This window comes from Rhinoraja longicauda, chromosome 11 (genome assembly GCF_053455715.1).
Source record: "Rhinoraja longicauda isolate Sanriku21f chromosome 11, sRhiLon1.1, whole genome shotgun sequence".
Taxonomy (NCBI): Eukaryota; Metazoa; Chordata; class Chondrichthyes; order Rajiformes; family Arhynchobatidae; genus Rhinoraja; species Rhinoraja longicauda.
The window spans coordinates 54822794-54846571 of NC_135963.1; the positions used below are offsets into that span (position 1 = coordinate 54822794).

The 23778-nt window shown below is 48.2% G+C and overlaps 1 protein-coding gene across 2 annotated transcripts in view; it reads right to left on the bottom strand.

Moving 5' to 3' along the window:
* The window catches only part of nos1apa (nitric oxide synthase 1 (neuronal) adaptor protein a), a 293742-nt gene that overhangs the window by 79969 nt on the left and 189995 nt on the right, over nucleotides 1-23778 (bottom strand). For both annotated transcript variants that reach the window (XM_078407763.1, XM_078407764.1), the window contains exon 6: nucleotides 269-377. In XM_078407763.1, the coding sequence (XP_078263889.1) occupies nucleotides 269-377 (109 nt within the window). The remainder of the gene's footprint in view (nucleotides 1-268; nucleotides 378-23778) is intronic.

Sequence of the window (23778 nt, forward strand, 5' to 3'; positions counted from 1 at the left end):
GGGAGGGTAAGGTGTGAAAACGAGACATCAAAGGGGACGGAGCTCAAGGAAAATCTCAGGCAGAGATCATCATCAGTTAGTGGAAGTTGACAACGATGCACACAAAGATAAAATGTAATCAGGGAGACAGTCAGACTGGTGGGAGAACTAGGATGGGGGGGGGGGGGGGGGGGGGATAGAGAGAGAGGGAAAGCAATGGTGCACTTGGTTCCAGAAGTATACACAGCTGGAACCAAGTGCACCATTGAATAAAGAGATAAAGAGTTACCTTTTTCTTAGACTTGAAGACATTGCACCGGAAGACGTTGCTGGTGCCGTCTCTGGCTATGTAGCTGAAGATCTTGAGGTCCTGGGAGTCATGTGAGACGTAGAATATCCTGAGAGGAATGGGAAAGTGTGTTAGAAGGTTCCGTTTGGTTTAGTTTAGAGACGCAGCAGACAGGAGGCCCTTCAAATCCACACCGCCCATCCATCACCCGTTCGCACTAGTTCTATGTTATCCCACTTCGTCATCCATTCCCCACACACCGGGGGCAATTTGTGTACACCAATTCACCTGCAAACTTGGAACGTGGGGGGAAACTGGAGGATTTAGATCAGGAATTAGTTTGGTCTTTGAGGGTGTCCACAGAATTTCAAGGTGAAACATTGACATCCTCTGTATTCCTGGTCAAACATTATCCTTTAACAAATACGAGCAGAGGTTTAGTTTAGTTTAGAGATACAGCATTGGATACAGGCCCTTCGGCCCAGCGAGTCCATGTTGACCCATCAGTCACCCGTTCACACTGGTTCTACGTTAGCCCACTTGCATCCATTCCCTGCACACCAGGGACAATTTACAGAGGGCCGATTAGCCTGCAATTAACCTGCAGGTCTTTGGAATGTGGGTGGAAACCAGAGCACCCGGAGGAAGCCCACAAGGTCACGGGGAGAACGTGCAAACTCCACACACAGACAGCATTCAAGGTAAGGATTGGAACCCGGGCCTCTGGCGCTGTGAGGCAGCAGCTCTACCAGCTGAGCCACTGTGCCAGCCCGGATAAACCGTGCTGGACAAATAAAGCTCAAGGCAACAGCAACGTAGTGGAATTCTGAGTGAAAACTCAAGAAATGAATTTTGGTCAGACTCCTTTCTATCATCACCAGTACTTTGTAAAAACCCTCTGCCATGGAACAACCCGGAAAGCAATCTTCTTGCACTCATTGGCAAATGTTTGGTTCTTGCTATAAATTTCAGTAGTGTTTTTATTAACAGAGCTGTTAAATTTATTACTAAGTATGAGTCACAGACCAAGCTTTCCAATACCCGTGACAGCGTTGTCAACTGATAACTGAATAATCTATATTTTGTTCATGTCACCTACATGGTAAACGTCCTAAAAATATTCTACTGTGAGTCTGAAGGGCCCCGACACGAAACATCACATAACCATTCGAAGATGCTGCCTGACCCGCTGAGTTACTCCAGCACTTTGTGTCTTTGTTTGTAAACTGGCACCTGCAGTTCTTTGTTTTCTAAAAAAAATTCTTAGAGTTCTGGATTTCTTCTACTTACCTGTTCTGTAATAATCTTATCAACGTGTAACAATTTGCATTTATGTAGCACTGTTAATGGAGTAAAACACAACCATTTAAGCTTCAAACACACGTTCACACATTTACACACACACACTCACACAAACACACACCCACTCACTCAAACACACATACAAACTCGCACACTCACAACCACACACTTACACACTCACGCACGCATGCATACACTCTCACACAAACACACACAAAACACACTCACACAAACATGCACACACTCACAACCACACACTTACACACTCACGCACGCATGCATACACACACTCTCACACACACACACACACTCACAAACACAGAAACACACACACTCACACACAATCTCACAAACTCACACAAACGCACTTACACAAAACACTCACACTCACAACACACACACTTACACTCACACACACTCACAAACACACTTACACTCACACTCACACACACTCACACGCACACATCACACTCACAAACACACTCACACAAACTCACACCAACTCACTCACACTCACTCACACATACAGGTACACAAACAGACTCACACAAACACATTTACACACACAAACACACTCACACACACACTCGCACAAACTCACAGACACTCACACTTACACAAACACACTCACACAAACACACTTACACACACAGTCACACACACACTCTCTCACACACACACACATGCACACACGCACACTCTCTCACACACACACACACACCCACACACACACACATGCATGCACAACACTCTCACACACACACACACTCCCACACACACTCACACATGCACAAGCATGCACTCTCACACACACATTCACTCACACACATACTTATTCACACACGCCCACACACTCCCCCACACACACACACTCACTCACACACATCCACTCGCTCACACACACACACGATGTTAGAGAAATCATAATACATACCACTGGGTATTATTATGAAACGTAGAACAGTACATCACAGGAACAGGCCCTTACACCCACAATATCTGTACCAAACATAATGGCAAGTACAACTAATCTCCTCTGCCTTCACTTGACCCCTATCCCTCCATATCTATGTGCCTATCTAAAAGCTTTGTAAATCGTCAAGAGTGTTTTATTGTGTATGTCCCGAAACAGGACAATGAAATTCTTACTTGCACTATCCCATTACAAGTGTCCCTGCTTCCACCACCTCCCCTGGCAGCACGTCCCATGTGTAAAATCACCACTCACTGTGTAAAGACACTTGCCTCACACATCTTTAAACTTCCCCCCTCTGAACTTTAAGCTATGTCATCTAGTCATAGAGTGATACAGTGTGGAAACAGGCCCTTCGGCCCAACTTGCCCGCACCGGCCAACAAGTCCCAGCTGCACTATTCCCACCTGCCTGAGTTTGGCCCAAATCCCTCCAAACCTGCCCTGTCCATGTACCTGTCCAATTGTATTTTAAAAGTTGTGATGGTCCCTGCCTCAACTACCTCCTCTGGCAAGCTCGTTCCATGCGCCCACCACCCTTTGTGTGACCAAGTTACCCCTCAGATTCCTATTAAATCTTTTCCCCTTCACCTTCCTCTGGTCCTCGAATCCCCAATTCTGCGGCTACGCGATCTATTCCTCTCATCCTCCTGCGCTCCATGGAACAGAGTCCCAGCCTACTCAACCCCCCCCCCCCCCCCCCTAGCCTTTGACATCTCCACCCTGGCAAAAAAGGTTGTGACTGTCTACCCTATCTAGGCCTCTCGTAATTGTATATCGACCAGATCTCCCCTCAATCTCAGACGTTCCAAGTCGGTCTAACTGCACGCGGAGCAGATATAATGGTGGTGTTTAAGAGGCTTTTAGATAGTTACAGGGATATGCAGGGAGTGGAGGGATATGGACCATGTGCAGGCAGAGGGGATTAGTTTATCTTGGCATTAAGTTCGGCATGGACATTGGGATGAAAGGGCCTGTTCCTGCACTGCCTTGTTCTATGTTAGAACACCTTATGGCTAATACATAAGTTCATCAGTCACAGGAGCAGAGTTAGGCCATTCGGCCCATCGAGTCTACTCCACTATTCAATCATGGATGATCTATCTTTCCCTCTCAATCCCATTCTCCTGCCTTCTCCCAATTACCCCAGACACCCGTACTAATCAAGAATCTGTCACTTTCTGCTGTAAAAATGCCTGTCACCCATCTGTGGTAATGAATCCCATAGATTCACCACCCTCTGACTAAAAAAATTCCTCCTCACCTCCTTTCTAAAGGTGCGTCCTTTTATTCTGAGGCTATGGCCTCTGGTCCTAGACTCTCCCACTAGTTGAAACATCCTCTCCACATCCAGAGAATACCTTGTAATCCAGATCATAATCGTAAGGCCACAAAGATGGATCTGGGATCTTTCGGACAACGGTGCCCACATAATGTGGCCATTTGCACTAATCCCATTTTCTAGTCCTCACACCTACTACACAGCTGAGTAAGACCCCTGAACAACATTGGGTCAAGGCTGGACACAGAGTGCTGGAGTAACTCAGCGAGTCAGGCAGCATCTGTGGAGAACATGGATAGGTGACGTTTCACAGAGTGCTGGAGTAACTCAGCGGGTCAGGCAGCATCTGTGGAGAACATGGATAGGTGACGTTTCGGGTCAGGACCCTTCCTCAGACTGAACCCATCACCTGCAGTTCCTTGTTTCTGCATTCGGTCAAGGCAGTTGTTGTTTGATTTCACCTCTAATTCTGCATGCCATGCAAAGGGTCTGTTTCAATGACATATCCCTCAATTAATCAAGAAGGTTGCAGGATGCAATGGAACAAAATGGAGGACAAAGTCGAAGGAACATAAATACCGGAACAGTCATTGTCTACCTTAAAAATATCTATTAGTACGGCGCGGTGGCGCAGCGGTAGAGTTGCTACCTTACAGCGTTAGCAACACCACAAACCCGGGTTCGATCCCGACTACGGGTGCTGTCTGCACGATGTTTCGTTCGTTCTCCCCGTGACCTGTGTGGGCTTTCTCCGAGACCATCGGTTTCCTCCCACACTCCAAGGACGTACAGATATGCAGGTTAAATGGCTTGGCATAAGTGTAAATTGTCCCATGTGCGTGTGGGATCGTGTTAATGTGCGGGGATCGCTGGTCGGTGCGGACTCGGTGGGCCGAAGGGCCTGTTTCTGAGCAGCATCTCTAAGACTAAATCTTAAAACTGAAAAAAACCTAAAACGGTCCAATTGAGATAAGACACTGTGCTCTAATGGCCATGTGATCCATTAAGATGAGTAACATCACTCACAACGTGCTACCTTGAGACAAGGTTAGAAGGGTAACGCACGGTTTGGACAGAGTGTTGGCAGCTTCCACCTTCTCAAGACCAATTAACCAAAGGCAATAAATTCTGATAATGTCTTGCTCATGACGCCCACGGTGGGGAATAAATGGAGGCAGGTATTTTTTTTAGATTTTTTTTAGATTTAGAGATACAGCGCGGAAACAGGCCCTTCGGCCCACCAGGTCCGCGCCGCCCAGCGATCCCCGCACACTAACACTATCCTACACACACTAGGGACAATTTTTACATTTGCCCAGCCAATTAACCTACAAACCTGTACATCTTTGGAGTGTGGGAGGAAACTGAAGATCTCGGAGAAAACCCACGCAGGTCACGGGGAGAACGTACAAACTCCGTACAGACAGCGCCCGTAGTCGGGATTGAACCTGAGTCTCCGGCGCTGCATTCGCTGTAAGGCAGCAACTCTACCGCTGCGCCACCGTGCCGCCGACACCTGATGACAGTGCATGGATATTGCTGTTTACATTCAGGAGAAACATCGCAGACATGCGTCTCTGTAGGTTGTAGAAACCTTTAGAAACAAGGTTTATAGGTGACAGAAACAAGCAACTGCAGATGCTGGTTAACACACGAAAGGACTCAAAGAAGAGATGGCGGTATGGGGCGGCAGTGATCACAACATGATAAGTTTTACTCTGCAAATGGAAAGGCAGAAGGGAAAATCGGAAGTGTCGGCATTACAGTATAGCAAAGGGGATTACAGAGGCATGAGGCAGGAGCTGGCCAAAATTGACTGGAAGGAGGCCCTAGCAGGGAAGACGGTAGAACAGCAATGGCAGGTATTCCTGGGAATAATGCAGAGGTTGCAGGATCAATTTATTCCAAAGAGATGGAAAGACTCTAAGGGGAGTAAGAGACACCTGTGGCTGACAAGGGAAGTCAGGGACAGCATAAAAATTAAGGAGAGGAAGTATAACATAGCAAAGAAGAGTGGGAAGACAGAGGATTGGGACTCTTATAAAGAGCAACAAAAGTTAACTAAAAAGGCAATATGGGGAGAAAAGATAGGATAGCAAAAGTTTTTTTAGGTACGTGAAGAGGAAAAAAATAGTCAAGGCAAATGTGGGTCCCTTGAAGACAGAAGCAGGGGAATTTATTATGGGGAACAAAGAAATGGCAGACGAGTTAAACCATTACTTTGGATCTGTCTTCACTGAGGAAGATACACACAATCTCCCAAATGTTCTAGGGGCCGGAGAACCTAGGGTGATGGAGGAACTGAAGGAAATCCACATTAGGCAGGAAATGGTTTTGGGTAGACTGATGGGACTGAAGGCTGATAAATCCCCAGGGCCTGATGGTCTGCATCCCAGGGTACTTAAGGAGGTGGCTCTAGAAATAGTGGAAGCATTGGAGATCATTTTTCAATGTTCTATAGATTCAGGATCAGTTCCTGTGGATTGGAGGATAGCAAATGTTATCCCACTTTTTAAGAAAGGAGGGAGAGAGAAAACGGGTAATTATAGACCAGTTAGTCTGACATCAGTGGTGGGGAAGATGCTGGAGTCAATTATAAAAGACGAAATTGCTGAGCATTTGGATAGCAGTAACAGGATCATTCCGAGTCAGCATGGATTTATGAAGGGGAAATCATGCTTGACAAATCTACTGGAATTTTTTGAGGATGTAACTAGGAAAATTGACAGGGGAGAGTCAGTGGATGTGGTGTACCTCGACTTTCAGAAAGCCTTCGACAAGGTCCCACATAGGAGATTAGTGGGCAAAATTAGGGCACATGGTATTGGGGGTAGGGTACTGACATGGATAGAAAATTGGTTGACAGACAGAAAGCAAAGAGTGGGGATAAATGGGTCCCTTTCGGAATGGCAGGCAGTGACCAGTGGGGTACCGCAAGGTTCGGTGCTGGGACCCCAGCTATTTACGATATACATTAATGACTTAGACGAAGGGATTAAAAGTACCATTAGCAAATTTGCAGATGATACTAAGCTGGGGGGCAGTGTGAATTGTGAGGAAGATGCCATAAGGCTGCAGGGTGATGGACAGGTTGTGTGAGTGGGCGGATACATGGCAGATGCAGTTTAATGTAGATAAGTGTGAGGTTATTCACTTTGGAAGTAAGAATAGAAAGGCAGATTATTATCTGAATGGTGTCAAGTTAGGAGGAGGGGGAGTTCAACGAGATCTGGGTGTCCTAGTGCATCAGTTAATGAAAGGAAGCATGCAGGTACAGCAGGCAGTGAAAAAAGCCAATGGAATGTTGGCCTTCGTAACAAGAGGAGTTGAGTATAGGAGCAAAGAGGTCCTTCTACAGTTGTACCGGGCCCTGGTGAGACCGCACCTGGAGTACTGTGTGCAGTTTTGGTCTCCAAATTTGAGGAAGGATATTCTTGCTATGGAGGGCGTGCAGCGTAGGTTCACTAGGTTAATTCCCGGAATGGCGGGACTGTCGTATGTTGAAAGGCTGGAGCGATTGGGCTTGTATACACTGGAATTTAGAAGGATGAGGGGGGATCTTATTGAAACATATAAGATAATTAGGGGATTGGACACATTAGAGGCAGGAAACATGTTCCCAATGTTGGGGGAGTCCAGAACAAGGGGCCACAGTTTAAGAATAAGGGGTAGGACATTTAGAACGGAGATGAGGAAGAACTTTTTCAGTCAGAGAGTGGTGAAGGTGTGGAATTCTCTGCCTCAGAAGGCAGTGGAGGCCAGTTCGTTGGATGCTTTCAAGAGAGAGCTGGATAGAGCTCTTAAGGATAGCGGAGTGAGGGGGTATGGGGAGAAGGCAGGAACGGGGTACTGATTGAGAGTGATCAGCCATGATCGCATTGAATGGCGGTGCTGGCTCGAAGGGCTGAATGGCCTACTCCTGCACCTATTGTCTATTGTCTATTGTCTATTGGCATGGTAGCGCAGTGGTAGAGTTGATGCCTTACAGCGCCAGAGACCCGGATTCGATCCTGACTACAGGTGCTGTCTGCACGGGGCTTGCACGTTCTCCCCGTGACCGACGTGGGTTTTCTCCGGGTGCTCCGGTTGCCTCCCATATTCCAAAGGCATACAGGTTTGCAGGTTAATTAGCTTTGGTAAAATTGTAATCTTGTCCCTGGTGTGTGGGATAGTGCTAGTGTACGGGGTGATCGCTGGTCAGCTCGGACTCGGTGGGCCGAAGGGCCTGTTTCCGCACTGTATCTCTAAACTAATGGAGCAGGATGCTTCAGACAATAGACAATAGGTGCAGGAGGAGGCCATTCGGCCCTTCGAGCCAGCACCGCCATTCACTGTGATCATGGCTGATCATCCACAATCAGTACCCCGTTCCTGTCTTCTCCCCATTCCCCCTGACTCCGCTATGCTTAAGACCTCTATCTAACTCTCTCTTGAAAGCATCCAGAGAATTGGCCTCCACTGCCTTCTGAGGCAGAGAATTCTACAGATTTACAACTCTCTGAGTGAAAAAGTTTTTCCTCATCTCCGTTCTAAATGGCCTACCCCTTATTCTTAAACTGTGGCCCCTGGTTCTGGACTCCCCCAACATTGGGAACATGTTTCCTACCTCTAGCGTGTCCAATCCCTAGAGACAGAAGGGAGAAAGACAAGACTTGAATACCAATGGTTAAGGCCATCTCTTTCATTGCATTGGAATAGGAGCAAGCTGTCCTCTCTTCCCATCCTCCCTTCTGAGGAGCAAAGAAGTGCCATTTCGGGAAAAGTGGACACAAGGAACTGCAGATGCTGGAATCTGCATAGAACACAAAGCGCTGGAGGAACTCAACGGGTCAGGCAGCATCTCTGGAGGACAGAATGTAAAGAAGGGTCCTGATCTGAAACATCATCTATCCCCGTCCTCCAGAGATGCTGCCTGACCTGCTGAGTTACTCCAGCACTTTGTGTTCGCTGAATGAATATTAGATTAGATTTCATGGGTGTACACAGAATTTCAAGGTGAATCAATGATATCCCAATCATTCCTGGTCAAACATGATCCTTAAACAAACACATGTAAAGTTTAAAGGGCCAGTTTCATACTGGGTCTTTCATCAATTCAATCACAAAACCACTTGGTTTAAAGTTTTGCATTCTCAGTTATAGTTTAAGTTTTAAAGATACGACATGGAAACAGGCCCTTCAGCCCACTGAGTCCACGCTGACCATCGATCACCTGTCCACACTAGTTCTATGTTATCCCACTTTCTCACTCACTCCCGACACACTAGGGGGCAATTTACAGAGGGCCAATTAACCCACAAACCCGCACGTCTTTGGGATGAGGGAGGAAACCGGAGCACCCGGAGGAAACCCACGTTGTGGCAGGGAGATCAGCAGGGCTCAGTGCTGGGGCTGCTACCTTTCATGTTGTCTACAAATGGTTTGGTTGAGGGGATTGAAGGTTCTGTTGCCAAGTGTCATTGTCACGTGTATTGAGGTACAGTGAAAAGCTTTTTGTTGCGTACTATCTAGTCAGCGGAAAGACTATGCACGATTACAATCGAACCGTCCACAGTGTACAGGCGCAGGATAAAGGGAATAACGTTTAGCGCAAGATAAACTCCAGTAAAGCCCAATTAAAGATAGTCCGCGGGTCTCCAATGAGGTAGATGGAAGGTCAGGACCACTCTCTCGTTGGTGACAGGATGGTTCAGTTGCCTGATAACAGCTGGGAAGAAACTGTCCCTGAACCTGGGGGTGTGCGTTTTCACACTTCTGTACCTCTTGCCTGATGGGAGAGGGGAGAAGAGGGAGTGACCGGGGTGAGACTCGGGATGTGGTTCTCTGATGATGCTGGCTGCCTTTTTGAGGCAGCGCCTCCTGTAGATCCCATCGATGGTGGGGAGATCAGTACCCGTGACGGACCGGGCAGTGTCCACCTCTTTTATTGATCGCCTTCATTCCTGGTCGCTCGAGTTGAAATAATCTATGCAAATGCAGACCAATGCATTAGAGCAAAAGTATGAAGATGAAATTAAGAGAGAAGATACTACAGCTAGTCCATGCTACGTATTACATCGCACAGATTTCTTGAAATTCTTTATTAAAGAACTTTAGGCTTTAGGCTTGAGAGACACAGCGCGGAAACAGGCCTTTAGGCTCACTGAGTCCGCGCCGACCGCCGATCGCTCCGTACACTAGCACTATCGGACGCACTACGGGCAATTTTACTGAGGCCAATTAACCCATTGTGAAGCCGATTAGCCTATAGTGTCCTTTAAATGTTGTTCTAACGCCTGCCTCCTCTGGCAGCTCGTTGCATATACCCACCACGGGCGGCACGGTGGGGCAGCGGTAGAGTTGCTGCCTTACAGCGAATGCAGCGCCGGAGACCCGGGTTCGATCCTGACTATGGGCGCCGTCTGTACGGAGTTTGTACGTTCTCCCCGTGACCTGCGTGGGTTTTTTCCGAGATCTTCGGTTTCCTCCCACACTCCAAAGACGTACAGGTACGTAGGTTAATTGGCTTGGTAAATGTACAAACTTGTCCCTAGTGTGTGTAGGATAGTGTTAGTGTGCGGGGATCGCTGGGCGGCGCGGACCTGGTGGGCCGAAGGGCCTGTTTCCGCGCTGTATCTCTAAATCTAAAAAAAATATTAAATCTTCGGTTTCCTCCCACACTCCAAAGACGTACAGGTATGTAGGTTAATTGGCTTGGTAAATGTACAAAATTGTCCCAAAAGTGTGTGTAGGATAGTTAATGTGCGGGGATCGCTGGTCGGCGCGGACCCAGTGGGCCGAAGGGCCTGTTTCCGCCGCTGTATCTGTGAACTAAACTAAACTAAACTAAGCCACCCTTTGAGTGGAAAGGTTGCTCCTCGGTTATGGAACGAGCTACCAGAGGCCAGTAGTTGAGGATGGTACTAATACAATATTTAAAGGACATTTGGACACGTATATGGGCAGGAAAGATTTAGAGGGATAAGGGCCACATTCAAGCAAATGGGGCGAGCGTAGATGGGGTATCTGGCTTGGCATGGATGAGTTGGGCTGAAGACCCTGTTTCCATGCTGTGTGACTCTACGACCCTCCCTCAAATGGAGTGCATAGATCACAGGGCCAGAGACCCGGGTTCAATCCTGACAATGGGTATGGACTTTGTACGTTCTTCCTGTGAGCGCGTGGGGTTTGTCCGTTATTCGTCTTGCTAGTTCCACTGTTTGTATCCCTTCAATGTCACCTCTTCCACAGCCAACAATGGACCTTATCAAAACTCTAGCTTCCCCCTCCCCAGACCCTCAGTTGGAAGAAGGGTCTTGGCCCGAAACGTCACCTGTTCCCTTTCTCCAAGAGATGCTGCCTGGCCCGCTGAGTTACTGCAGCAGCCTCACAGGCGCCAGAGGCCCGGGTTCCATCCTGACCTCAGGTGCTGTGCGCGTGGAGTTTGCACGTTCGCCCCGTGACCGCGTGGGACTTCCTCCCACATCCCAAAGACACGCAGGCTTGAGTCTGAGGAAGGGTTTAGACCCCGAAACGTCTCCTCGGGTCTGAAGACGGGTTCCAACCAGAAAGTCACCCATTCCTTCTCTCCAGAGATGCTGCCCGTCCCGCTGAGTTACTCCAGTCTATCTTCAGTGTAAACCAGCATCTGCAGTTCCTCCCTGCAGGTTTGTAGGTTAATTGGCATCTGTAAATTGTCCCTAATGTGCAGGATAGAACTAGTGAACGGGTACTCCACAAGATGCTGGAGTAACTCAGCGGGCCAGGCTGCATCTCAGGAGAGAAGGAATGGGTGACGTTTCGGGTCGAGACCCTTCTTCAGACTACGGGTGATCGCTGGTGGGAGTGGACTCCATGCGTGTTCCATGTTTTATCTCAAAAACTAAAACCGAGTCTAAAATGAGCTTCGAAGTTTCACCAAGGTTTAATTTTTTGAATGTGAGATTAATTGAGATGAATGCATTTCATTTCATGATACACTTGTCTCATTAGGTATTCCAGGCTTTCCACAGTCTGGTGGTTTTAAACAGCATCAGAGATTTTTTTAGTCAATTTACGCTTGGGAGAATTTCAGACATTAAATGCTGTATGTATGTCCAGATGTATTTCTGCTGATAAGATTTGTTGAAGAAGCGGCAATTGTTGTGGTCATGAGTGGGATCGCATAGTTTCGTTTAGTTTGGCGATACAGCAGGGAAACAGGGCCTTCGGCACTCCGAGTCGGCACACTAACATAACCCTACACACACTAGGGACAATTTTACATTGTTTTTATACCAAGCCAATTAACTCAAATTTCACTGTACCTTAATTGGTACATGTGACAATAAACTGACCTTGAAACCTTGAACCTACAAACCTGAACGTCTTTGGAGTGTGTGAGGAAACTGAAGATCTCGGAGAAAACCCACGCAGGTCACGGGGGGAACGTACAAACTCTGCACAGAGAGACACCCACGGTCAGGATCGAACTTGGGTCTCTAGCGCTGTAAGGCAGTGGCTCTACCGCTACGCCACCGTGCCGCCCAATGGTTTCCTCCCACACTCCAAAGATGTACAGGTATGTAGGTTAATTGGCTGGGCAAATGTAAAAATTGTCCGTAGTGTGCGGCACGGTGGCGCAGCGGTAGAGTTGCTGCCTTACAGCGAATGCAGCGCCGGAGACTCAGGTTCGATCCTGACTACGGGCGCCGTCTGTACGGAGTTTGTACGTTCTCCCCGTGACCTGCGTGGGTTTTCTCCGAGATCTTCGGTTTCCTCCCACACTCCAAAGACGTACAGGTATGTAGGTTAATTGGCTGGGCAAATGTAAAAATTGTCCCTAGTGGGTGTAGGATAGTGTTAATATGTGGGGATCGCTGGGCGGCGCGGACCCGGTGGGCCGAAGGGCCTGTTTCTGTGCTGTATCTCTAAATCTAAATCTAAAAATCCAACTTTAATTTAAATGACCTCTATGAACATTTTTAGGTATTTATAATGATCACACGTGCAAGGAACTCCATAGCAGAATTCAATGCTGATATACTGACCTTGTCTTAAGACGGTAACTCAATGCGGACATTTACTTGATTGAAATTGATCGGTTGAAACAGGCCCTTCGGCCCACCGAGTCCATGCCGGCTACCCTTTCACACTAGTTCAGTCCCGTTCAGTTTATTGTCACGTGTACCGAGGTAGAGTGAGAAGCTTTTGTTGAGTGATATCCAGTCAGCGGAGAGCCAACGCGCGATTACAATCGAGACGTTCCCATGTTACATGTTCCATCGAGTTCCACATGTGATCCCACTTTCTCATCCACTCCCTGCACACTCGGGGGCAATTTTACAGAGGGCCGATCAACCTACAAACCCGCACGTCTTTGAGATGTGGGAGGAACCCGAAGGAAACCCACGCGGTCACAGGGAGAACGGGCAATTTCATCACAGGCGGCACCCGTAGTCAGGATTGAACCCGGGTCTCTGGCGCTGTGAGGCAGCAGCTCTACCCGCTGCGCCACCGTGACGCTCATGGCTTTATTGCAGACATTGGACGTTTTCTCTGGAACTGTTAAGCAACAATGCTGAGAAACTATAGTCTGCACTCTATCTTTTCGATCTACCTGCTGCATTTGAGTTTGGCATGACTGTGTATAGTATTGTGTATAGTATTATATATAGTATTATGTATTGTATTTGGTTTAGTTTAGTTTAGAGATACAGTGTGGATGCAGGCCATTTACCCACCGAGTCCATGGCAACCATGGAATTTAGAAGGATGAGAGGGGATCTTATCGAAACATATAGGACAATTAAGGGGTTGGACACGTTAGAGGCAGGAAACGTGTTCCCAATGTTGGGGGAGTCCAGAACAAGGGGCCACAGTTTAAGAATAAGGGGTAGGCCATTTAGAACGGAGATGAGGAAAAACTTTTTCACTCAGAGAGTTGTAAATCTGTGGAATTCTCTGCCTCAGAAGGCAGTGGAGGCCAATTCTCTGAATGCATTCAAGAGAGAGTTAGATAGAGCTCTTAAGGATAGCGGAGTCAGGGGGTATGGGGAGAAGGCAGGAACGGGGTACTGATTGAGAATGATCAGCCATGATCACATTGAATGATGGTGCTGGCTTGAAGGGCCGAATGGCCTCCTCCTGCACCTATTGTCTATTGAACGGTGATCCCTGCACAATAGCATTATCCTACACACACGAGGGACACGAGGGACAGTTTTTTGCTGAAGCCAATTAGCTTATGAACCTGCACGTCTTTGGAGTGTGGGAGGAAACCGGCGCTCCTGGAGAAAACCCACGCAGGTCATGAGGAGAATAGTCAGGGTCGAACCTGGATCTCTGGTGCTGTTGAGGCAGCAACTCTACTGCGCCACTGTGTTGTAAAAGATGGTTTGGCGGGACACTACGCCAACAAAAACGTTTCCGTGTAGCTCGGTAGGTTTATAATAACCGTAAAGCTAAACTGTGCCACAGTTGGCAAACACATCAGATATTATGCTCTGTGTGGGATTCACAGGTTTGAAACGCTGCTGTGGGAGTGGGAATATGACAATCATGTTCGGCTTTGGCTGCCTCTACCCATCTGTGTCTGCAGCGTTGGAGTCCAGGGGCAAAGAAAGATCAAAGGGTCAAGTCAGCTTCCGCATGTGAAGATCACCAGGGGAGAACAACGGGATGTGACTGACAGGCAGCCCTTGAAGCTTCAACCTTCAGCAGCCGGCTCCAGTGTCGAGCTGAACAAAGTGCATCTGGCTTTTATATAACACACCATCACGGAGAGAATGAGTTGGAAGGAACTGCAGGTGATGGTTTAAACCCAAGATAGACTCAAAAAGCTGGAGTAACACAGCGGGTCAGGCAGCATCTCTGGAGAAAAGGAATAGGTGATGTTTCGGGTCGAGACCCTTCTTCAGATATCTCGTTGATTATTCCTTCCCCTTCACCCCTTGAGTATAGGAGCAAAGAGGTCCTTCTGCAGTTGTACAGGGCCCTAGTGAGACCGCACCTGGAGTACTGTGTGCAGTTTTGGTCTCCAAATTTGAGGAAGGATATTCTTGCTATTGAGGGCGTGCAGTGTAGGTTCACTAGGTTAATTCCCGGAATGGCGGGACTGTCATATGTTGAAAGACTGGAGCGACTAGGCTTGTATACACTGGAATTTAGAAGGATGAGAGGAGATCTTATCGAAATGTATAAGATTATTAAGGGGTTGGACACGTTAGAGGCAGGAAACATGTTCCCAATGTTGGGGGAGTCCAGAACAAGGGGCCACAGTTTAAGAATAAGGGGTAGGCCATTTAGAACTGAGATGAGGAAAAACCTTTTCAGTCAGAGAGTTGTGAATCTGTGGAATTCTCTGCCTCAGAAGGCAGTGGAGGCCAATTCTCTGAATGCATTCAAGAGAGAGCTGGATAGAGCTCTTAAGGATAGCGGAGTCAGGGGGTATGGGGAGAGGGCAGGAAAGGGGTACTGATTGAGAATGATCAGCCATGATCACATTGAATGACGGTGCTGGCTCGAAGGGCCGAATGGCCTCCTCCTGCACCTATTGTCTATTGTCTATTGTCTATAGGACGAGGGACAAACAAATGAATTATTCCACAATAGACACCAAGTGTGTGGTTTCGTGTGTACAGTATACATGTGTGTACATAGGTAGGTGTGTGCTTTTTCTTAAATGAGTCAAGAGTTTTGTTGTTGTTTTCCTCTTGGGCATGCCCGGTCTGAAGAAGGATCTCGATCTAAAACGTCACCTGTTCCTTTTCTCCAGAGATGCTGCCTGACCCACTGAGCCACTCCAGCATTTTATGTCTGTCTTCAGTGTAAACCAGAATCGACTATCCTTTGGAAAGTTCATCCAGACCATGGTCCATGGAGGTGTCCCGATCTTTAGACTTTACTTTAGGCATACAGCGTGGTAGCAGGCCCTTCGGCCCAGGAAATCCATGCCGACCATTGATCACCCCTTACACTAGCACTGTCCTACGCAATAGGGACCAAAACAAATTGACCGACAAACCTGCAAGTCTCTGTAGTGTGGGAGGAAACCGGAGCACCTGGAGTAAACCTACGTGGTCACAGGAAGAACATTGCTCCTGGGCCTGGCCAAGCTGGCCTTCCACGAGTCACGGCGCCAGGCAGAAGAGGGCTCTGCCCGAGCCCTTTTCCGGGGTTACGTCCGTCCGCGCCCGGGTGGTGTTAGAGAGGGACCACGTGCTGTCCACGGGCACCCTGGGGGATTTCCGGGACCGCTGGGCACCGCGGGGGGGTGGAATGCATCCTTGACAAGGAGTGTAAGATAGTTGTATAGTAGTTTATTGTTTGTCTTGTATTGTGGTGGTGGGTTCTGCTTTGTTTTTAGATTTAGAGATACAGCGCGGAAACAGGTCCTTCGGCCCACCGGGTCCGCGCCGCCCAGCGATCCCCGCACATTAACACTATCCTACACACACTAGGGACAGTTTTAACATTTAATTAACCCAGCCAATTAACCTACAAACCTGCACGTCTTTGGAGTGTGGGAGGAAACCGAAGATCTCGGAGAAAACCCACGCAGGTCACGGGGAGAACGTACAAACTCCGTACAGACAGCGCCCGTAGTCAGGATCGAACCTGAGTCTCCGGCGCTGCATTCGCTGTAAGGCGGCAACTCTACCACTGCGCCACCGTGCCGTTTTATTGTAGTGTATATATTATTTTAATGCTTAAATAAATATTTTTGATTAATAAGAAAAATATGAATCAAATCCAGCGCACTGATGGCCACTCCCAATCGCTGGCGCTGGTAATCCCAACCGGGTGTTGTCTGCAACCATCAGCCGCCCAGGGGAATGTGCCACTCATGTATCTGGGGAATCTGTCAGATCAGGTTAGGCCGGTTTTTGTGCCTTCCAGTGGCATCTATACTGGAACTACATCAACACGACAGCAATCAATGTTGATGCCGCAAAGATCATTCCAGGAAGTGAGAACGCTGAACCAAACAGAACAAGGAGAAATCAATCCAAAATATCATGATTAAAAATAAAACAACCAGCACAGGAACACTCTACAACGCTGAGAACTATCTCCAGCACTCTGTATCTTCCCCTTTGCTCTATCTATCTATAGTGTACTCGGGTTTCACTAGATTGTATTTATCTGTAGTATTATCTGATCCATGAGGTTTCTTTTAAAGAGATACGGTGTGAAAACAGGCCCTTTGGCCCATCGAGTCCGTGCCAAACCAGCGATCACCCCATACACCAGTTCTATCCGACATCCCAGGGACAATTTGCAGAAGCCTATTAACCGACAAACCCGCACGTCTTTGGGATGTGGGAGGAAACCGGAGCACCCGGAGAAAACCCAAGCGGTCATGGGCAGAACGTGCAAACTCCGTACAGACAGCATGATCGAACCCGGGTCTCTGGCGCTGTGAGACAGCAGCTTTACCGCTGCACTGATGCCAACTTGAACTAATCTCTCCTGCCTGCACGTGATTCAAATCATCATTCCCTGCATATTCATCTACAAGGCTCGGTGATACAGTGGTAGAGTTTCGACCCGGGTTCGATCCTGACAACGGGTGCTGTCTGTACGGAGCGACCGCGTGGGTTTTCTCCAGGTGCTCCAGTTTCCTCCCACTCTCCCTAAACGTACAGGTTTGGAGGTTAATTTGGCTTTGGTAAAATTGCAAATTGTCCTTCGTGTGTGCGGGATAGTGTAAACGTGCGGGGATCGCTGGTCGGCGCGGACTCAGTGGGCCGAAGGGCCTGTTTCCACGCTGTATCTCGGAACTAAACTCCACAGACGTACAGGTTTGTAGGTTAATTGGCTGGGCAAATGTAAAAATGGTCCCTAGTGTGTGTAGGATAGTGTTAGTGTGCGGGGATCGCTGGGCGGTGCAGACCCGGTGGGCCGAAGGGCCTGTTTCTGCGCTGTATCTCTAAATCTAAAAAAAAATCTAAAAAATCTAATCTAAATTAACCAATTAAGCACCACTATTGTATCTGCCTCCACCACCACCCCCGGCTGCATGTTCCAGATGCTGCCTGACCCGCTGCATTACTCCAGCAATTTGTGTCTATTTTTGGTATAAACCAGCATCTGCAATTCCTTGTTATTACATGATCCCAAATGCCTGCATGTGATCCATCTCCCTCCATTCCTTGCATCGTATCTGTCTCCACTACCACCCCTGGCAGCACACTCCAGGCACCCACCACCCTCTGTGTGAAAAAACCTGCCCGAACGTCTCCTTTAAACCTTTCCCCTCTCACCTTGAAGCTACGCCCTCTGAGCCTCGACATTTCCACCCTGGAGAAAAAGATTCTGTCGACCCGATCTGTGCCACTCACAATTTTATTTGGTTCAGTTCAGTTTAGTTTATTGTCACATGCACCCGGGAACAGTGAAAAGCTTTTGTAGCGTGCTAACCAGTCAGCCGGAAGACAATCTATATACTAAAACTCTCGTTTGTTTGTTCGTTTGTTCCTGAACTACAGCCAAAACGGTACACGATAGCGCGACAATTTTAGGCCCACCTTACACACCGTCGTCCCTTTGGTGCTAATGGAAGAAGTTTCATTGAAATCGGTGTTATATTTTTAAAGTTATTCACATTTTAAAGTTTAAATCGATCTCCTAGGGAGGAAGGGGGTGGGGGGAGGGAGGGGGGGGTGGAGTGGGGGAGGGAGGGGAAGGAGGGAGGGAGTGCTGCACCAATGCAGGAGAGGTTTGGGCTGAACGGGTCCACTTGGTCTAGTACATGATTACAATCGAGCCATTGGCAGTGTAGATACATGATAAGGGAATAACGTTCAGTGCAAGGTAAAGCCAGCAAATCCCGATGAAAGATAGCACGAGGGTCACCAATGAGGCAGATAGTAGTTCAGAACTACTCTCGGGTTGTGGTAGGATGGTAGGATGATACTTCATGGAACCATTCTTTCCGTGACTGATACAAAAAGCTGCCGTAGCTCAACGGGACAGACAGCATCTCTGGAGAAAATAGTCTGAAGATGGGTCCCGACCTGAAACGTCACTCATCCTTTTTCTCCAGAGATGCTGCCTGATCTGCTGAGTTACTCCAGCACTTGGTGACTATCATGGAATAATTCATTTGTTTGTCCCCAGTCCTGGGGTGAAGGGGAAGAAATAATCAACCAGAACAGTTAATGTGAAGCAATGAGATATCTGAAGAAGGGTCTCGACCCGAAACGTCACCCTATGGAACTCACTACCCCAAACCGTTAGAGACTCCTCCACACTCACCACATTCAAAACATCGCTGAAGTCTCACCTGTTCAGTACTGCCTTCAACCACTGAAGGTCACCTCACCTTCTGTCTCCTTTCTCTGTTCGTTTACTTATTTACTTATTTATCTATTTATTCATTTCCCTATGTTCTCCAAATCTCTGTAAAGCGTCTTTGAGTATATGAAAAGCGCTATATAAATAAAATGCATTATTATTATTATTATTATTATTATTCCTTCTCTCCAGAGATGCTGTCTGACCCACTGAGTTGCTCCAGCTTTTTGTGTCTATCTTTGGTTTAAGATAGTTCCTTCCTACACATTTTGTAGCAGTTCCTTCCTACACTTTTTGATTAATCCCCTGCCCGAGGGTGAATGAGCAACTTATCTGAGATCAGTTGCAGGATGTCTGTGATGCTTTGGAATTACAAAAAACTGTCGTAAGACCGTGACGAGGTTTGGTTTTGTTGTTCAAAGGGTCATAGGTCACAGAGAGCCAAAATGACCGCCACCTTTAAGACTGCACATCCGTAATGGACAGAGTGGGAACTTACAGAGCTGTTGTGCTCATTTGTTATGTGTACTACTCCATCAACATTACATCTCTGATCATTTCAAGAAAATGAGATGAACAGATGGAGTAGATGCACCCAGTCTTTTACCCAGAGTAAGGGAATCGAGAACCAGAGGACATAGGTTTAAGGTGAGGGGGGAAAGATTTAATAGGAACCTGAGGGGTGATTTTTCACAGGTGGTGGGTGTTTGGAACGAGCTGATTTTGAGGGTGGAGGGTGTTTGGAACGAGCTGCCGGAGGAGTGTAAGAAAATAACTGCAGATGCTGGTACAAATCGAAGGTATTTATTCACAAAATGCTGGGGTAACTCAGCAGGCCAGGCAGCATCTCAGGAGAGAAGGAATGGGTGACGTTTCGGGTCGAGACCATTCCTTCTCTCCTGAGATGCTGCCTGACCCGCTGAGTTACTCCAGCATTTTGTGAATAAATACCTTTGAGCTGCCAGAGGAGGTAGTTGAGGCAGGTACTATCGCAACGTTCAAGAGACATTTAGACAGGTACATGGGTAGGGCAGGTTTAGAGGGATCTGGGCCAAACGCATGCAGGTGGGGGTAAGTATAGATGGAACATGCTGGTCGATGTGGAGGTTGGGCCGAAGGGCCTGTTTTCATGCACTTGCCTCTCGACCGGGCCAATGGAAGCACGGGTGCGGCACGGTGGCACAGCGGTGAAGTCGCTGCCTCACAGCGCCAGAGACCTGGGTTCGATCCGGACAACGGGTGCTATCTGTACGGAGTTTGCACGTTCTCCCTGTGACCGCATTGGGTTTCCTCTGGGCGTAGGATAGGATTAGTGTGTGCGGGGATCGTAGGTTGGCACGGACACAGTGGGCCGAAGGGCCTGTTCTCACGCTGTATCTCTAAACTAAACTAAACTAAACTAAAGGTTTAATTGTCATATATTGTCCTTGGAATAACGAAATTTCTCTGCCTCAGAAGGCAGTGGAGGCCAATTCTCTGGATGCTTTCAAGAGAGAGCTAGATAGAGCTCTTAATGATAGGGTGTATGGGGAGAAGGCAGGAACGGGGTACTGATTGAGAATGATCAGCCATGATCACATTGAATGGCGGTGCTGGCTCGAAGGGCCGAATGGCCTCCTCCTGCACCTATTGTCTATTGAAATTCTAAATAACAGCAGCTTAACAGGCCTGTAAACACAATACACCCAGACCAAAGGTCCTGTTTCCATGCTGTATCTATCAAACTAAACCTAAAGAGGCTAATTTCACCCTCTGGGAGGGGAGCTTTCATATTTTATTAGTGCATCGCTAATATAAAATACAGTGCATCAGATAGCAGTAAGGCTGAAGAGGTGATGTATTGTTAGGGGCCCTTCTTTCTATGGGACAGGAGGTGGCGTGGGAAGAGAAGGAAGCAGAGGGTGTGACAATAGGCAATAGACAATAGGTGCAGGAGGAGGCCATTCGGCCCTTCGAGCCAGCACCGCCATTCAATGTGATCATGGCTGATCATTCTCAATCAGTACCCCGTTCCTGCCTTCTCCCCATACCCCCTGACTCCGCTATCCTTAAGAGCTCTATCTAGCTCTCTCTTGAATGCTTTCGGAGACTTGGCCTCCACTGCCTTTTGAGGCAGAGAATTCCACAGATTCACAACTCTCTGACTGAAAACGTTTTTCCTCATCTCCGTTCTAAATGGCCTACCCCTTATTCTTAAACTGTGGCCCCTTGTTCTGGACTCCCCCAACACTGGGAACATGTTTCCTGCCTCTAACGTGTCCAACCCCTTAATAATCTTATACGTTTCGATAAGGTGGGCGCGGTGTCGGAGGAGAGGTTGGCGCGGAGCGGTGGAGATGTACGTCGGACGTCAGAGACACAGCGTGGAAACAGGCCCTTCGGCCCATCGAATCCGCACTGACCAGCGATCACCCAACACACTAGCACTATCCTACACACGAGGGACAAATCACAATTTGACCAAAGCCAATTCTTTGATGAAAGAATGGGTCGACTGGGCTTGTATTCACTGGAATTTAGAAGGATGAGAGGGGATCTTATAAAATGCTTAAAGGATTGGACGGGTTAGATGCAGGAAAAATGTTCCTGATGTTGGGGGAGTCCAGAACCAGGGGTCACAGTTTAAGAAGAAGGGGTAGGCCATTTAGGACTGAGATGAGGTTGAACCTCTTCACCCAGAGGGTTGTGAATCTGTGGAATTCTCTGCCACAGAAGGCAGTGGAGGCCAATTCACTGGATGTTTTCAAGAGAAAGTTAGATTTAGCTCTTAGGGCTACAGGAATCAAGGGATATGGGGGGGGAAAGCAGGAACGGGGTACTGATTTTAGATGATCAGCCATGATCATATTGAGTGGTGGCGTCGGCTCGAAGGGCCGAATGGCCTACTCCTGCACCTGTTTTCTTTTTCTAAATAACCTACAAACTTGCGCGCCTTTGGAATGTGGGAGGAAACAGCAGAAAACCCACGCAGTCACAGGGAGAAGGCGCAAACTCCGTACAGACAGCACCCGTAGTCAGGATCGAACCTGGGTCTCTGGCGCTGTGAGGCGGCAACTCTACCGCTGCGCCACCACTCCTTCCTGGAAATTTTGTGTGAGAATTGTTCTGCCTCAGTAAACGTTTTGGGTGGGGGGGGTGGGGGGGAGGAGGGGAGGAACTGTTTTTATCTGTTTTTGTTCCAATTTCAGGTTCTTGTGCATCAAGTATTACGATTTATTTAAAGGTCGTGAGATTTGTACGACTTGCCAAAAGTTAAAATGTTTCGGCTGCAACTCTACCTCTGCGACACACCGCCCCCACCTACAGATGTCGGTGAACGGTTCGACTCGCTCCAGTTCCTCGTGTGGGGCGAGTAAAAACAAAGGCCACAGCAGACAGGGGCTGGGGAGGGTCACCTGTCCTGTACGGGGAAGGTCGATAGTCACAAAAAGCTGGCGTAACTCAGCGGGACAGGCAGCGTCTCTGGAGAGAAGGAATGGGCGACGTTTCGGGTCGAGGCCCTTCTTCAGGCTGGTGTCAGGGGAGCGGACGGTAAAGAGATCAAAAATGCAGTCGGAGACAGTAACGACTGGTGGGAGAACTGGGAAGGGGGCGGGGATGGAGAGAGAGGGAAAGCAAGGGCTATGGCTCCAAAGACGTGCAGGTATGTAGGTTAATTGGCTGGGTAAATGTAAAAATTGTCCCTAGTGGGTGTAGGATAGTGTTAATGTACGGGGATCGCTGGGCGGCACGGACTTGGTGGGCCGAAAAGGCCTGTTTCCGGCTGTATATATATGATATGATATGATATGATAGTTGAAGTTGGAGAAATCAATGGAGAGGTTGCAGGCTAATATCACAGTCACATTGTCAAAACCATTTACTCCCACCCAGTACACAGCACGGTTCAGCACAGAACGTCAGATTGATCAGGTTTTTTCCTTTACGTTTAGGCTCCCCGGCGAAGTGAATCACACAGCGACAAATATTCACGCTCTATTGGCTTGGTTAATCATTGCAAGTATAAAACCGTAGATAAAACCAGGCACACACAGTGGAAGCTTTCAGCTCTGGTTCGCTAGAAACCCGGCAATTGCTTAATTCATGACACAATTAGTTCTGAAGCTGTATTTTAGCTGCCGGGCATTTTAGTTTTAACAGGTCACTTTGCAGCTAGTGTTTCCCCCACTGGCCATCTGCCTGCCTTTACTATCTCCCCCCACACATCACACCACGTTAGGCAGGGGTGGCACACTGGGCCAACGGCATCTATATACTAAAACTCTGGTTTATTTGTTTGTTTGTTCCTGAACTACAGCCAAAACGGTACACGATAGCGCGACAATTTTAGGCCCACCTTACTCACCGTCGCCCCTTTAGTGCTAATGGAAGAAGTTTCATTGAAATCAGTGCTATATTTTTTAAGTTATTCACATTTTAAGGCTTAAATCTATCTCCTAGGGAGGGAGGGGGGAGGGAGGGAGGGGGGAGGACAAGGGGGGGTTGAGGGGGATGGAGTGGGGGGAATGGGGGGGAGGGGAAGGGGGAAGGGGAAGGTAAGGGGGAGAGGGAGGGGAGGGAGGGGGGAGGAGGGAGAGGGGGATGGAGGGGGAGGGAGAGGAGAGGGGGGGGGAGGAGAGGGTGCTGCACCAATGCAGGAGAGGTTTGGGCCCAACGGGTCCACTTGGTCTAGTTCCCTTTATCCTCTACCTGCTCC